General features: G+C 36.2%; 1 protein-coding gene across 1 annotated transcript in view; it reads left to right on the top strand.

Annotated features, from left to right (window-relative positions):
• Nucleotides 1–49: 49 nt before the first annotated feature.
• The window catches only part of plpp2a (phospholipid phosphatase 2a), a 30726-nt gene continuing 13375 nt past the window's right edge, over nucleotides 50–17400 (top strand). The window contains exon 1 of the mRNA XM_016443448.1: nucleotides 50–337. Coding sequence (XP_016298934.1) covers nucleotides 274–337 — 64 coding nt within the window. The 5' untranslated portion in view covers nucleotides 50–273. The remainder of the gene's footprint in view (nucleotides 338–17400) is intronic.

Below are 17400 nucleotides of genomic sequence, written 5' to 3'. Positions count from 1 at the left end.
AGAGAGAAAACACACCGATGACGTCAGCAGTGGGCGTGTACCTGGGCGAGTAAAGTCGCTTCAAACTGTTCGTGGTTCAGTCTTCACTCTTCACTCTTCACGCGTCTCGTTCACTCGCGTCCGTGAAATTACGCAGCGCGAGCGCGGACGCGTTACATCATCAGCGCACCTTAACGCAGGTGACACAGGGCACCCGGAAGAACACGCGCATCAACTATCACACGAGTCACTTGAGTTGCAATCAAGCCCAGAAGAGCCGAGCAGATCACAGTCATGTCAGAGCTCAAGAAGAACAAGTTGTTTATTGTGCTGATGGATGTCGTGTGTGTGCTCGTGGGTGAGTCTGATCTTTTGTTACATCTGCATTTCTGCCTTACATGATCTGAGCAGATGATTGTACAATCCATCCCGAGTTCACCAAAGTTCACCTGCCACCTTTAACTTTGAACTGTTGCTTTCCACTGGCTACAAGCGCGCTAAACCTGGGGTAATGACTGTGACAGTGGTCATTATTAAAAGAAAATGTTATTTTAAAATGTAATTTGAAACCCATGTTAAATCTGAATAATTATTTTGGTTTTAGAAACGTTTGAAAAATGTTTCTAAAATTCTTTTTTTTTAATGACACAAATTAATAATTTCAAAACCTTTACAAATTCAGTTTATTTACTATTTATTTAGTATTAATTTATTTACTATATACTATATATTTATTTATTCTTTATTTTTCTTTCTTTCTTTACATATATCATGTATTCACTTTTCTCATCATAGTTACTCTATTTGACCTAAACTTCAATGTTAATAAAAAGGTCAAAGGTAAGCATTTAGATTTTTTAAAATGATTTTTAGTCTGAATTCAAAAACATATACATCATAGAATATATATATAATTTTTAATATTTGATAAATGTCTTAATATCTGGATAAAATTAACATCCAAACTTCCAAACTGTGTCTCTCTAATTTACTCTTACTGATTGGTATATACAGTATATATGAGGTAAATATTGAGCAATATAATGCCTGAAGTGTTAAATTTATGTCTAGTATAACATTCCTCTCAAGTGTATCGTGATAACTAGGCTATGTATTTTGTCCCAAAGCAACAAATGTAGAAATTACAGAAACATACCAAGGATGTGACCGAGACTGGGTGGAGAAATAATATTGTCTTCCTCACTAATGTATATGATGGTTGCATCCTGAATAACACTGTGTGTATGTGTTTGTTTTTGTATTTTTATTTTTTTTATATACCTTGCAGTACTGTGTTAATACAATGTGAAAATATGAAATATGTGAAAATATGTATGTGAAAATAATAATCTACAGTGGAGTCCAAAAGTCTGAGACCACTATTGAAAATGCACATCCTTTTCTAACTTAATACTTTGATCATGATTTGAGAATGAGCTTCAGTGGAAGCAAGAAAATCTGTGTGAGTAACAAGAGTAACGTGATCAATGCCACTAGTTCGCTTAACTGTTTAGTGACCTAGAAATACAGCGGAATCATTCAGTGTACATCAAAACTAGATTCTTTGTATTACACTGACTCATCAATCAATAGATTTATCATCTGATAAAATCATTACAACATGGAGCTTTTCACAAGTTCAGAGCTTGTTCACACTTGCAGTGTTTATTTGGAATGAATCAGTCTTACAAAAGAACTGGCCCTCTTTATTTTCATAAAGATTAGTTCAGATATAGAAATCGTTATAAATCTGGACATGTTCACGTTTTCACACTCTGATCTTTCAAATGGTCTCTATGCTTCGGTTTGAGCTGTTTGTTGTGAAGATTCGGTTTTATATTTCCCCACTAACTATTATTTGAGGCAGCACATAATAACACCTGTAATGTTACACTGGTGAAATGAAGCATGCAAGCATTATCTGACGCACTCAGCTGTATCCTCTGAAGCATAAATCATCACAGTAACAATGGCGACCTTTAGGAGTGTCTCCATCAATGCATGGTTATAGCTGAAGAGAACAATGCCTTCTACATACTGCAGCTCATATATGCTCCAGTTCATCTGTGTGGTCTGTCCAGATGACTCAGCAGAGAGTGAATAACATTTGTAAATCAGCTTCACTTGGTTCACTTGGTGTGAGTCAGATTTGCAGCAAACTCTCTCACAGATGAGGACTGATGAGTCTCAAAATCTTGGTATCAGTGCCAGGATTGGTGTGTTGGGATCTGTTTTCAGTTAAAGCAATAGTTCACGCGAAAATGGTGATTCTGTCATCTGTCATTTGCGTTCAAAAATGAGAAAAAGAACAATAGAAGCGCTGTAAATTTAGCCGTGTGATTTGTGTGCAAGAATCCTTATGATAGGTTTAACTGATGGTTAGATTTTCAGTCCGTTCCTCACACAAAGCAAACAAAATGATTCAGAAGACTTGTGTTTGATTTGTATGAACTGCCTTTCTATAAAGTGCAAAAGTGCCTGTTCACTTTTCAGTCACCTCGGTTCTGGAAGGATTTTTGCCATCCTTTTCAACTGGGATTTAAAAAAAGAATAAATAAGTCTTCACAAAAAGAGTTATAAGCACCAAACTAACCAGCTTCAAGGTGGATCACAACATTGCAACTTTGACATGAAGCAGAAAACTTGAAAATCGGACAAAAAGACAAAGGTACAAGACTATAGCTTTAATGAGGGTTAAGAACTACAATGCAGCACTGCAAATGACATATTTTAAAAATTATAGAGAGATATATAAAACGATTGATTTAAAGGGATAGTTCACATGTATAGAAACAATTTAGTTTGTTTATTGCAAAATGTGCATATATATGAAAATATTTAAGTAGTTGAGAGCAACTTGAGTTGCTGTGATTTTCCTCATTGAGGCACTCTGATTATTGGAGATTTATTTGCATAATTGTTTTTTCCCCCCAAAATTCCACTGTTAAACATGAATCTTTTAAAAATTAGTTAAAATAATGTGGGACTGTCGGTTAAACAAAAGCATATACCGATTAACAACCTTGTAGCTCATAGAAGGTGTGTCTTTAAGGGTTAGTGTTAAAAATGAATTCCCATGTGGAGAAAATTAGTTTTTTTTTTTTTTTTTTTTACTTCCAGAATCAGACTGTTGCAGTTTAGTTACGTTAATTTAATTAAATGTTATTTTATGTTATTTTTAGTTGTATTTAATTAAATTAAATTACATTTAATTTAATTTAATTTTATTTTATTAAATTTAAATAATGGCTGCAATATAACAAAGAGTGAAAAATTTAAGGGGGTCTGAATACTTTCCGTACCCACTGTAAATTAACTTTTATTTTAAAACAACTAAACAAGGCAAATGTCTATATAGAGAGCAGAGATTGACTGTGTGAATGACATTTCCTGGCAGTGTGGGTGTGGCCTACAGGTAATGCCCACCTGTGCCTTTCAGCGGGAAGACAGTGTGCACTGACAGGAAAACTCAAACAATGTGTGCCATGTAATGAATCCCATGATTGTGTTTGTTTGTGCGTTCTTGCAGTGCTGTTTGCATCTGTAAAGGTGCTGCGACGCTGCGTGTCAAGGCTTGCTGTAGAATCAGGTCTGTGCAAGTTCAGCTTCAGCAAAGTCTCACGCTATTCTCTGCTGTCAACACTAGAGAGGGACTGCTCTCAAATTATCCCCATTTATGTGTCTGTCCAGACGAAGGCAAATATTTGTGCATGTGTCTGGTTATCCGGACTGGCCGATGGGGCAGAAGGGGAGAATTAGTCTGCAGTTTAATGCAAAACCCCCTCATATGCTTAGATTGAAGTAGCACAATTAATCGAAATAAAATGGTGATATGGCTTAGTGAGATTTAATTAAATCAATAAATGGGCTGCATGTTTCAGAGTGAAGCGAAGCACTGTGTTTTTACACACGAGCAATTTGTGATCTGGTGTTTTCAGTGTCTCAGATGGACATGAAACTGTCTTCCCAAATTAAAAAGAAAACCAACTTATAAAAAAAACAAAATTTCTCCCTTTCTCCCAAACTTTCTTCCTTCAGATTGCCTAAATTATCATTTGAAAAGTATATTGTTCATGTTTGGTACAAAAATTGATTTGTAGCCATCTCAGGTGCTATTATTCCATGATTATGGTTCAGCTCTGCTAGACCAGCCTTTCTAGACCAGTTCACGCCTCAATAGTAGGCCTTTGTAGGGTTTGCTATTGGAAAATCTGCAGCGTTCGGATTGACAGGTTGCATTGTTTGTGACATTTGAGTAAATCTTATGTCCACACCCCTCAGAACTTCATACATATACACACAAGTGGCTGTAGTAAAGTTTCAAAGCTCTTCATACTGAAACTGGAAGATAAAATATTGGATTTCAAATGCTGAATATTCCATTAGCTAAAGCCTCACTCTTAAAAATAAAGGGGGTTTTCACTGCTGTGCAATAGAAATTTTGGTTCTTCAAAGAACATTTCAGTGAACAATTCTTAGAAACAAATGCCATTTTAAAGGGGTCATATGATGTTGCTAAAAATAACATTATTTTGTGTAATGAAATGTTTATGCGGTTTAAGGTTGAAAAAAACATTATTTTCCACATACTGTACATTGTTTCTCCTCTATGCCCCGCCTTTCTGAAACGCGTCGATTTTTACAAAGCTCATCAGTCTGAAAAGCGAGGTGTGCTCTGATTGGCCAGCTATCCAGTGCGTTGTGATTGAAGGCCAAACAAAGTAGTTTCGCTTTCACAACGAAACACAGCATCACACACGGCGGGCTTGAGTGAGTGGCGGCGGCCTACAGTAAGCCGCGGACTAGAGTGAGCGGAGGCCAGTAGGCTTGAAAATGGCGCGGCCGGCGGGATTGCAGCAACCACATGTGACGACCCCGGGCTGGACCAGATCTTCTTTATGCACCAAGAGCTTGTAACACTTCAAAGAGAAAGGAAAAATTGAAATTGCATCATATGACCCCTTTAATAATCTAATAACCAATTTAATAATTTAATAAACATTTTTTCCACTATAAAGGACCCTTTTGTGTAATGGAAAGATTCCATGGGTGTAAAAGGTTCCTCAAGAAACCATCTATGCAGCAAAAAAACTTTATTTTTAAGAGGTGTACATGGATCCGTGGCAGTGAAGCTTCATCTCTATGGCTGAATTTCCTCTTCCCTTTGATGCATCAGCAGTTTTGAAGAATTCATGAGTTCATGTTTGTGCTTGGCTTGTAAAGTCCTTCTCAGGATGCAGAGGTTGAGTCTCTGCTGTTGCCTTTCCGCTTCTTATGCCCCATGATTCCCTCTGGCTTATTGGAAATGTTCCATCTTCTTGAAGTATGTATAGAATTTACAAACATCCAAGCCTCCTTGAAGAATGCTAATTACAGGATTTCCTCAAACTATCTAGACTATAGAGTTTAATTAGAAGAAAATTTATGGAATGTCATCATTAATTCCCCCTCTTGTCGTTCCAATTCTGTGTGACTTTCTTCTGTGGAGCACAAAAGTTGTTCTGAAGAACATTGAGGTACAAAAAACATTGAGATGTTTTCGAGATATCTTCCATGTTCTGCTGGAGAAAGAAGGTCTACAGGTTTGGAGTGACATGAGAATAAATAGTAATGACTGGATTTTCACTTTTGGTCCCTTTAATACTTCTAATGCTTCAGATGGGATCTGGACCTTAAGTTAGCGTTCCTCCAAAACTCTCAGCCTTACACCCTGTGAATATCCGTGAGAAAGGTCTGTTTGTGATGGTCCAGTACAAGTTGTCATCAGCATATTGAGTCAAATATTTAGCTTTATTTTGCACTGATGAGGCTGAGTAGTGAGCACGAGCTTTTAACATTTGATTTGGAATGTTTTGTTCTCTTCTCTCTGAATTAGTTTGGGACGGCCCGGCCAGATAACATCAGAAAACATGGCAAACTGATTTATCCCAAATCCTCAGATTTTCAGAGAAGCTGTTGTTCTGAGTGCTTAGAGGCTCCTATTTAATTCTTATCAGATGCTTTCCTTCCTTTTCTTTTAAGCCATGCTTCTTTTTCCCCACCCTGCATCTATGCGAGCCTGTCAGATCGGGTCATATTCTTCACAGATGCCCATATTTCCTCATTTAAATGTTCAAGCAATTATGTTTGTGGGTGCAAATGACCGACAAAAGATAAAATAAGTCATACTGGAAGCATTCTGGTTTTTCGTGTCATGCAGCTAATTTGCAGTGGCTCCATTCCAAATTTTGCAGACTATAGTATCTATACTATATTAAGTATGCAAAATTAGGATTCCCAAATCATGGTATGTTAAAAATAACACGTCAAAGGTGCACATATGGTGAATGATGTCCATATTTTTGAAGTGTGCATTAAGGTTGGGCCGATAGACGATGCTATCGTCCATCGCCGATGGCTGACAGACATCACGATGTTAAGCTGACATCGTGATCCCCCACCTCTCCCCCGCAATCCGCCGCATCCCAGTTCCGTGTTCGGAAAGGAAATGAAGTGTACTACAGAAACCCTAAAGGGAATAAATAGCCTACGAGATGGGAGGATTAAAAAAAAAGTCAATACTTTTTCTCGCAATTATATCATTGGGTAAGTATAGGCAACTGTATATAAATTGCGGACATCAGGGAGCCGCTATTGAAACCGCTTTCGATTGCGCGCTCTCATTTTACTTTAACTTTTGAGATTCGCGATCACAAGGACTCCATACCATGGAGCGGCAGGTTACCACACATTTGACAAGATTAGATGTTTGTCATTGGTGCTCATGATCTGCAAATCATTCGCCATCTTCCTATCAGACATTTCTCCTTACTCTGTGTGTGTGGTAAGTGAACTTTCATGTACTGTAATGCAACAGGCTACCGCTAGCAAGCGGCTAACCTTTTAGTGGCTCCGTAGAACGCGTTATTTGTTTCACGCTTCGGGCACAACCCCCATGTCATCGTCCATCACGATGTTTCACTGTAGACATCGTCCGATGCCGATTTGGTAGACATCGCCCAACCCTAGTGTGCATCCATGCATGCTTTTTGCAAACCTTTTTTTTTTTCTTTGCACTGAATCGTTTGCAGTAAGACCAGGAACAGGTGTTAAGGAAGTAAACAGTCAGTTCTGAATTCATGTTGATTTAAAGCATTTGAAAAATACAAAGCCTCCAAGCTCAAACGTTTGGGATTGGTAAGATTTTTAAATGTTTTCTCTAATGCTTAACAAGGCTGCATTTATTTGATAAAAATATAGTAAAAACAGTAATTTTATTAAATATTATTACAATTTAAAATAACTGTTTTCTATTTGAATATTGTAATTTATTTTTCTCTAATGCTTAACAAGGCTGCATTTATTTGATAAAAATATAGTAAAAACAGTAATTTTATTAAATATTATTACAATTTAAAATAACTGTTTTCTATTTGAATATATTGTCAAATGTAATTTATTCCTGTGATGCACAGCTGAATTTTCAGCATCATTACTCCAGTCTTCAGAGTCCCATGATCCTTCAGAAATCATTCTAATATGCTGCTCAGGAAACATTTCTGATTATTGTTAATGTTGAAAACAGTTGTGCTGCTTCATATTTTGTGGAAACCATGATACATTATTTTTTCAGGATTCTTTGATGAATATATAAAGTTTAATAAAACAGCATTTATTTGAAATCTTTTTAAATATTATATTATGTTTTTACTGTCACGTTTGACATCACAGTGCATCATAATGCATTTTTGCGGAATAAAAGCTTACTGACCCCAAACTTTTTAGTGTTTAAACCCAGTAAAAGTTCAGTAAAAGTGAAATTTTTTAAATAATGAATTTAGATAGATGTGAACTTGCTAACAAAGCGAATGTAAACCGTTCACAACAAAGGAGTTTGTGATCTCAAGATGTGGTCGTATCTCTCAAATACTACAAACTTCCTGCTAAAACAACCGATTAAACCAGCTTAAGGTGGTTTACAAGTATTACTAGGTTTCCTAGCCTGCATGGCCAAACTGATGTTTAGCTAGCCAGCCAACTTGTTTCTCAGGCTCACAAGTACATGGCCAAAACCCTTTTAAAACTAGCCAACCAGACCAGCTTATGCTGACGTCACTTGAATGTGTAGTATAGAATACATATGCAGGCTGTGTTTTAGGGTTAAAAAAAATCTGTGTGTGTGTGTCTTGTTTAGTAGACTGAATAGTCAATGAATCAGATAATCAGGTCTGTCTTCACTCTACTGAACATTCAGAATGCATGAAACAAAACCACAGACCACATGACAGACCGAACGAGGGATCAGAAGAGAGTAGGGGAGAGGAGGGTAAAAAAGAAAGAAAGGAGCAGGCTGAGGTAAGGAGGGAAAGAAAGAAGAGGACTGGAAGAGGGAGGGGGTCTGTCCTGTCCTGTGTGGATTAGATGTGTCAGGTTTAACGGCCAGTTCTGTGAGCACATACCACGGAGTATTACTCACTCACACACACTTTCACTCTCTCTCTCACACGCGTGCACACACACACACGTGTGAGTAGATCAAGAACTGAAAGGAACGTTTGAATGTAACTGTTGAGGAACTAGTACATACTCTAGGCACTGTTCCAAAACCTAGCGTAGGCAGCATTTGAATACATCATATAGGTGGTAAGAAAGTTCACATTTTGGAATAGAGCTAGAATACAGTTCTTCTGAAGGTTGTTTATGGCACTCTCTTGATGTTTCATTACAGGTTCTTTAGATCAGCGTTTTGGTTTCTAGGTTCTTTAAAGCACCAGCATGTAGATGCTTTTCTAAAGACCTGGGATAGAAAGTTATTTGTGGACTGTTAATGCCTCATCGGTTTAAATTGGAACTTCTTTTTGGCAAACTGCAGTGTGGATCTGATGTTTCTGTAGGGCTGCTGATTTATTTGAGTCATGTGACTTTAATTAAAAAGATTTGGGGGTATTTAATGGTTGTCTTTTTGATGTGTTTATTATGGTCTGATGAAGAGCCATGGTGCTCAACACTCCCAAGGCGAGAACTGAATAAATTGTGTGTGTATATATGATTTTATTTATTTTATTTTTTTTTTTAGAAATGTGCCCATTTTTTTTTTCAACTAACCCTCATGGGGAAATTTTATTTATGTGATTTCCAGTTTTGGAGTATCTGAAACCACGAAAGTGAAAAAGGAGGATCCTGTGCTCGCTTAAATCCACATGTAACATGGTTTCAAGTCATCATTATTTATTTATTTTTGCACTTTTTAATAATATAATGGAAATTTTTGTTGTGACTATATATCTATATATATATATTTATTTGTAGTTTTTTGTATTTGTTTATTTATTTAAAATTTTTTGAAGGAAATTTCTACAATATATTCAGAATTGATCAGTGTTGGGAAGGTTACTTTGGAAATGTAATCGGTTACAGATTACAGATAAATACTTACCCTATTTAAAATGTAATAAGTAGTGTATTTCTGAAGGATCATGTGACACTGAAGACTGAAGTAATGATCCTGAAAATTCAGGAATAAATTACATTTTAAAATATATTCAAATAGAAGACGGTTATTTTAAATTCTAATAATTCGCAATGTTACAGTTTTTACTGTATTTGGATCAAATAAATGCCGCTCTTTATACAGTAATCATGAATGACTTCCTCTCTGTTATCATCTTTCACTCAGTCCTCTCTGTTTTAAGCAGCAGAAGCTAAATGTCTAACCTGTGCTGAAGCAGGTCACAGACTCGCGGTCTTCTCTCCAGCTTGTTTTCTTCTCGCTAAACAACAGCAGCTGCAAAACGGCTAATATTCATCCACGGTCACTGAACGATGTTTGTTGTTTAGTGACTGCTTTTAAAACCCTCCTCTCTGATTGGACACTCTGTAGGGAGTTTGTTAGTTGCTTAGTGTCAGCATGATGGAAATCACACGGATTGACCCTCTCAGCATATCCGTTTCTTACGTTTATTGAGAAGTGCTCTGTTTTTTTTTTTTTTTGGAAGTGGGAACCTTCAAAGCATGCACACATGAATAAAACCCAAAACCTAAGTTTCTGGTCTCTAGATATATATTCATTTGGCTGAGTTATTTGGCTAACTACTAATATACAATGCAAATGTAAAAGACTATGTAATTGCATTGAATAACCAACAGAAAAGCCTCGAGATGAAGTCTGATAGACTGATAGAGTTCATACGAGTGTGAGATGAGTGTTGAGCTCAGCTTTTCTTTCTGCTTGTCTGTTAAATGTTGTGAGGTCATTGTCCTCTAAGTGTGCTTTCTTACAGCCTGCACTTGACCAGATTATTAATTTGCACTTTACATCATTTAAACCCTAAATATGTCGAGGGCAGCGTGTATGAAACCGCTTTGATCAGTCTGAGTGAAGTGACGACTTCAGTTTGTTCTGTTCCTGTAATTTCCTCTTACTTAGTTTGTGCATTCTTGTAGACCCTGTCTCTTCATATCTTGCGTTGTCTTTCTTGGAAAAAAAGAAAATCCTTTGTTTTTTCATTTGATGTCACATATCAGGGTCAATCTGGGCAATATTTAGTGCCAGTTCAAGTACTACAGGCATGAACAATTCCACAAATCATGCATTTTGCTGAGAAACGTAATTAGACTAAAAATATTTACCTGGTAGTCGTTATTGTGTACAGTGACACACCATTCGTATTTTCTTTAATAAATGTGTGAACTATTGAAACAGTGGATGCACATTCTGTCATCATGTTTTGATATTGTGCAGAGACCGTACGATGTTCTCTCTCAGCGGCTGCGGTCAGTGTCTGCAGTTTTGTGTGAAAATGACACTGATTCCAGTCCAGAGAGACAGTGAGATTTCACAAGCACACATCCAGCTCATAACTCAAGCATTTTACATTCAGGGTTGCCTTGTGCATAGAAAACATGAAATATAATGGAATTTTAAAATGGTTATGTACAAGCATTTAAAACTGTTATTTACATGTTCTGTAATAAATATATAGTAAAATATTATTACAGTTTAAAATAACTGTTTTCTATTTGAATATATTTTAAATTATAATTTATTTCTGTGATGCAAAGCTGAATTTTCATCATCATTACTCCAAACTTATGTCACATGATCCTTCAGAAATCATTCTAATATGCTGATTTGCTGCTCAAGAAACATTTCTGATTATTATCAGTGTTGAAAACAATATTTTTGTAGAAACTGAGATACATTTTAAATTTTCAGGATTCTCTGATGAATAGAATGTTCAAAAGAATGGCATTTATTTGAATTGGAAATCATTTGTAACATTCTAAATGTCTTTACTCTCACTGTTAAAGGGGTCATAGGATGCCCATTTTCCACACGTTGATATGATTCTTTAGGGTCTTAAGGAAAAGTCTTTAACATAGTTTGGTAAAAAATTCTCAATGGTAGTGTAAAAAACACCTTTTTTACCCTGTCAAAAACAGCTCTTTTCAGAGCACGCAGTTTTGTAGCATTTTCCTTTAAATGTTAATGCCCCTCTCTACCGAGCCGCTCTCTGAGGGACTGTTTACTTTAGCCGCATTCATTGTGAAACTTGCTAATTAGCACATTGTTAGGAAAGGCGATTTGTCAAAGATTCATTAAAAAAACCTTACACTCACTCACTTCTGTAGATGAAGCTGGATCACGAATGATTCGCGCGAACATAGAAGCATTTATGTAGATCGGGGGCGCATTCCCTTCAGAAACAAACGTGATTCACTGCGTCTTCAGCGGCTTAGATGTCGGGAGTAAATGACGACTGCTATGTTCATTATTGCATCCAACAACAGAATACCTCAATCGCTTAGGAGTCATTCTTGTCTACTCCTGCTCCAGCGGTGAAATAATGGCGGACTGATGACAGCTCACTCAGGGCGGGTCTAAGGTAAGACACCAGTCCAGTCTGTGCTGAAACGCTACTGTCAATCAAACTATCGTGGGAGGGGCCTGTTTTTGTGAGGCATCTGAGATCGGCTCGATTTGAGAAAGGGGTAAAGATATGAGCAGATTAAAAAAAAAAACAGGTGGATTTTTATCATTTTAGAGTGGTTGTGTACACACACTGCCAACACACATTTCAGTTCAAACTACTTGTAAAAGTGCATGTAGCATCATATGACCCCTTTAATTAATTTGATCAATGCATTCTTGCTGAATAAAAGTATTCTTTCAAAAAAAGAAGCAAAAAATACTTATTAAAGCTAGTGTTTATTAAAACCAAGAAATGCCAAAATGATGAATAAATTCATTTAATTCAGGCAAATTAGAAGCTGATGCAAGAGTCATGGCTCATCATATTTTGCAATCTTCCTTTTTTATCATCTCTGTCTCAGCCAACATTCCTCTTCAAATGTTGTAATATCACTTTATCATTCCAGCATGGCAACACTCGTTTTCCATCATTGCAAAGCCTTCATTTTGGCTGAATGCTGCCACATTCTCCAAGTGATTGTGAAAGAGAATGAGCCGTTTTTCTGTTAAATTTGAGACCTGAACAGCTGTCTTTTTAAAAATCTCTGACTGCTGTTAAACACGGATACTATTGTGATATGATGTGTGTTTTGGCTTTGTTGAACTTGGGAAGTCCAATAACATGTATAATTTCAAATTTCGCTGGCCCTGGGAAACGCAGAACAGAGTCAAAGGCCACAAGGATAGCAAACTGTGTCCAAATGTGAATTCTTGGCCGTTTATTTTATCCAGTTTCATCCTGACTGAAACGCGAGAGCCAGATGACATTGCGACAGGCCCCAAGACAATAGCGCTTCTTATTCCGTGAGTTCGGACCCATGCGAGCACGAAGACAAACGATCCTTTGGCGCAGCTCCCGATCACTCGGCACTGTAATAGCTTCAAAATATGCCTGCCATGCAGTCCATCCACTATAAGGCCAGAGCTGTGCGTGACTTTTGCTCTTCGCATCCCTGACCATTGCGGTGAATAAGAAACAAGGTGATCTCTTGTGATTACAGAGGCGGACGTTTGTTTTGAGACTCTCTGTAGATGGTTTTCTGTATATGAGAAATGTTTCTTGAGCAGCAAATCAGCATATTAGAATGATTTCTGAAGGATCATGTGACACTGAAGACTGGAGAAATTATGCTGAAAATTCAGTTTTGCATCACAGGAATAAATTACATTTTAACATATATTCAAATAGAAAACAGTTATTTTAAATTGTAATAATATTTCACAATATTACTGTTATTTTTGATCTAATAAAAACTGCATTTATACCAATTCCAGACTTTTGAACTGTAGTGTACGTAGTTAATGTGAGTGAATGTTTAGGCCTTTATTTCTGAGATATGCTGCGGTGATGTGCTTAACTTAGTTCTTTAGTGAGTGTTGCATGTTGAAGTTCAATCTTGTGTCATCTAATACAAAATGATCGATGCTTATCCTCATGTAATGTGAATGAACAGGTTTTATGTTTCTGCGTGGAAAGAGGAAAGTTAAAACAGATGTATGTTCTGAGTCAGCAGCTGATCTCAAACATCATTCACTTACGGTAAATGACTTTAGATGCCAATATCATAGCAGTAGGTTCTGATTGAAAAGACATGTGAGGTGTGTTTTGTTTTGTCAGCTACATTTCATCTGGAACAATGCATTTTAGCCAAGTTTGACGTGTGGATTAAAATTTCCATCAACCCATCCTTATCATAAACTACCCTAAAACCAGAGAGAAATGAACCCAATAACCCTAAAATCTGATTGGTTGAAACGAATGTTGTTCCAAGAACATGATTATAACCATTGTAAGAACCAAAACTTTATGCAGGTTTGGGATTGCTTGATTTCATGCATGCATGTCAGGATGCCAATCAGAATGCAATACAAGTATGCACTACATTCTGTTCTCATTAGCATAAACCGTATTTTAATGCAGAATGAGGATTTTATATCATTAAAGAAAAGATTCACCCAAAAATTTGCTGAAAATGTACTCATCCTCGGGCCATTCAAGATGTAGATAAGTTTGTTTCTTCATCAGAACAGATTTGGAGAAATGTAGCATTACATCACTTGCTCACCAGTGGATGCTCTGCAGTGAATGGGTGCCGTCAGAATGAGAGGCCAAACAGCTGATAAAAACATCACAATAATCCACAAGTAATCTGCACAACTCCAGTCCATCAGTTAACATCATAAGTGAAAAGCTGCATGGTTTTATTTTCAAGCCTTTGCTTCTGGCTAAAATATGAGTTCTCTATCCATAATATTGCTTTCTACAGTGAAAAAGTTGTCTCGTCTGAATCAGGAGAAAAATCTGCACAGATCAAGCCCCATTTATGAGCAAAAACAGTCCAAAATGTTCTAAACCATATGTGGGTGGATTTTGATGTGAGAGGACAATTTTCACTGAAGGAAGCGTTATTATGAATTATGGACTCATATTTTGGCCAGAAGTGACGGTTTTAAGTTTAAAATCATCTTAATGATAGATTTGTTTTTTACAAATATGCAGCTTTTGGCTTCACAAGATGTTAACTGATGGACTGGAGTGGTGTGGATTATTGTGATGTTTTTATCAGCTGTTTAGACTCTCATTCTGATGGCACCCATTCACCGCAGAGGATCCACTGCTGAGCAAGTGATGTAATGCTAAACTTTTCCAAATCTATTCGTATAAAGAAACAAATGTTACATTTTTGGGTGATCTGTTAAGTCTGACCTGTGGTTAAACCCGAAGACATAAATGTGGACACAAGTGTCAATATTTAGCTGGAACACAATTCCCTCGCAAAATAGCTCAGGAGAACATTCCAGAAATTATAAAACGATCTCATCTGGTGTATGTTTATTTCAGGTGACATTAAACACACACACAAAAAGGACAAATGAAGTGAGACACCTGTTCAGATGGCGAGACGGGAACCTGTCGTTCTTCTACTAGACAGACACTTACTGATGCTACAAAGATACTTCTGTAAGCTGAATGTCATCATTTGTTGACATTTTGAAGAGCTCCGGCTCTCTTAGACGTTTTGTTTATCATCATGGCCTCATGCGGCTGGTATGTTCCATCAAATATAATATGTGTATGTTCCATATTTAATCATGCTGGACATTTAGAAACCATTAGCTCTGTGGAGCTGTGGTAGAAAAGAAATAGCGTTACAAATGTACCGTGGCGTTATGGCAGTACAATGTTTTATATCTTGATGGTACTGAATATTCATGCAATATTAATACTTTATGGTATTATAAATGGTCTAAAAAAAGTATTGTCATGATTACCATACCATTTTAGTATTTATTTGTTTTTTTTTAAATATGCTGTTAAAGTATTTATTTATATTTTGAATTTGCTTTTATTTTTATATTTTCAGTATTCATTTTAATTTAAGATTAGGTTTTAGTAATTTCATGTTTTTTTTTTATATAATTTAAATCTATAAAAGCTTCATTTATCTCAGTTTAAGTTTTAGTAATTTTAGTACAAAATTAATATTTCAACATTGATTCTATAATGCAGGTTTTTCATTTAATATTTTACTTTATTTTCCAAAATGATTATTATTCATTTTAGTTAAAACTGTATTTTGAACACGGCCTTACAACTGAGCAGACAAGTTCAATTATTTAAGCAGATCAGTTTGTTTGGTTGGTTCATTTTCAGTAAACTGATCCCAAAAAATATGATATAAAATATAAATGGTAATATTTGAGTCATCGGTCAGCAGCATTCCCAGAAGTCCCTGTGACACATTTTATGTTGGTTTGTTTTTTTAACACTGTTTTTGTTAAACACTCAGTTATATAAAATACTTGACTGGATTTAGTGTGAATTTGTTCACATTTAATGCTTTCACTCTAATTGAGATCCTGTTTTTAGGACATATAAATACAGATTGTTGTTTCCATAAATTGTGCAATCTAAAATGTTATTGCCCATTTAAATCACTTCAGTATGGATAACAACTTTAAACTGCCTTTTAAAGGGTGGTTTGCCTGCAGTTGAACTACTTGAAGTGATGAGCAGTTTGTAAGTCTGAACTCTGTTGTTGTGAGCGTGCTGCAGTTGGCAGCACCTCTGCCAGTGGAAATTTCCCGCACATGCACTCTTATTAAAAGCCAAACGCTTGAACTCTGCCATCTGACTGCAATTCTCCATCGAATCCCACCCTTTTTTTTTCTAAAGTGCTCAGTTTGAGATCTTCAGCTGCTCCTATCTCAGTTCTCTAAACTACATCAGTGATCTTCTCCGAGAGTTTCACATCCCTCAGGTTAAGCCAGCATTCGGTGCAAGCTATAAGAGTGAACGTGCCAATCTAAGACAGTTCATCCGTGACACATTAACCATCAGGATGCAAAAGGAAGAACTGACCCTGCTTTAAGAACTTTTTTCTTTCCCATGCTGACATTTAGACCCTTCATGCTAAATATTAGAGCTGCTCTAGAAATGTCTACATGGCTAGTGCATATTATGCTTTCTTTTTATTCAAAGGAGCAATCCTAAGTTTTTATATTAGTACTTTTTATCATTTGTTGTAAAACACCTTTGCATAACCCTAAAGTTATTACACATGTATAATATGGTCTAGAACAACATGCACAAACATGACTCAGGATGCCATGCTGCATTACCTAGATTTTATATTGTGTTTGTTTGTTATCTGACACCGTGCCAGATTTGTTTATCATACAGTACATAAGTAGACAAAATGTCTTTATATTTTCAGTTTTGTTTTAGTTTCAGTAATTTTATGTGCTTTGTAATTTTTATTCGTTTTTTTTCTGTAAAGGTTAATTTATTTTTAGATTTCAGTTTTAGATTTAGTAATTTTAGTACTTCAACTTTTCTAATTTTTAAGTTATAAATTTGTAATACACACTCACACACACACACACACATATACAGGTGCATCTAAAAAAAATTGTAAGATTTTGGAGCACTTTATGCTTCCATCTGCTGACAAGCTTTATGGAGATGCTGATTTCCTTTTCAAGCAGGACTTTAGCACCTGCCCACAGTACCAAAACCATTTCCAAGTGGTTTGCTGATCATGATATTACTGTGCTTGATTGGCCAGCCAACATGCCTGACCTGAACCCTATATGGAATCTATGGGATATTTTCAAGAGAAAGATGAGAAACAGTCGATCCAACAATACAGAACGAGCTGAATGCTCAATAGTGCCTCAGCAGTCCACAGGCTGATCGCTTCCATGCCACTCCTCATTGATGCTGTCATTTGTGCTAAAGGAGCCCCGACCAAGTATTGAATGAGTGCATAAATGAACATACTTTAAAGAACTTGAACTTTTCTGTTTTGCAAATCCTTTTTTTAATTGATCTTAGGAAATATTCTAATATTTTGAGATACAGGATTTTTGACTTTCATGAGCTGTAAGCTCTAATCATCAAAATTAAAACAAATTTTTAAAAAAATGTTTTACTTTACATTTAATGAATCTAGAATATATGAAAGTTT

Source organism: Sinocyclocheilus anshuiensis, unplaced genomic scaffold, assembly GCF_001515605.1.
Source record: "Sinocyclocheilus anshuiensis isolate Anshui unplaced genomic scaffold, SAMN03320099.WGS_v1.1 scaffold1373, whole genome shotgun sequence".
NCBI lineage: Eukaryota > Metazoa > Chordata > Actinopteri > Cypriniformes > Cyprinidae > Sinocyclocheilus > Sinocyclocheilus anshuiensis.
This window is presented reverse-complemented; position numbering and strand designations above follow the sequence as displayed.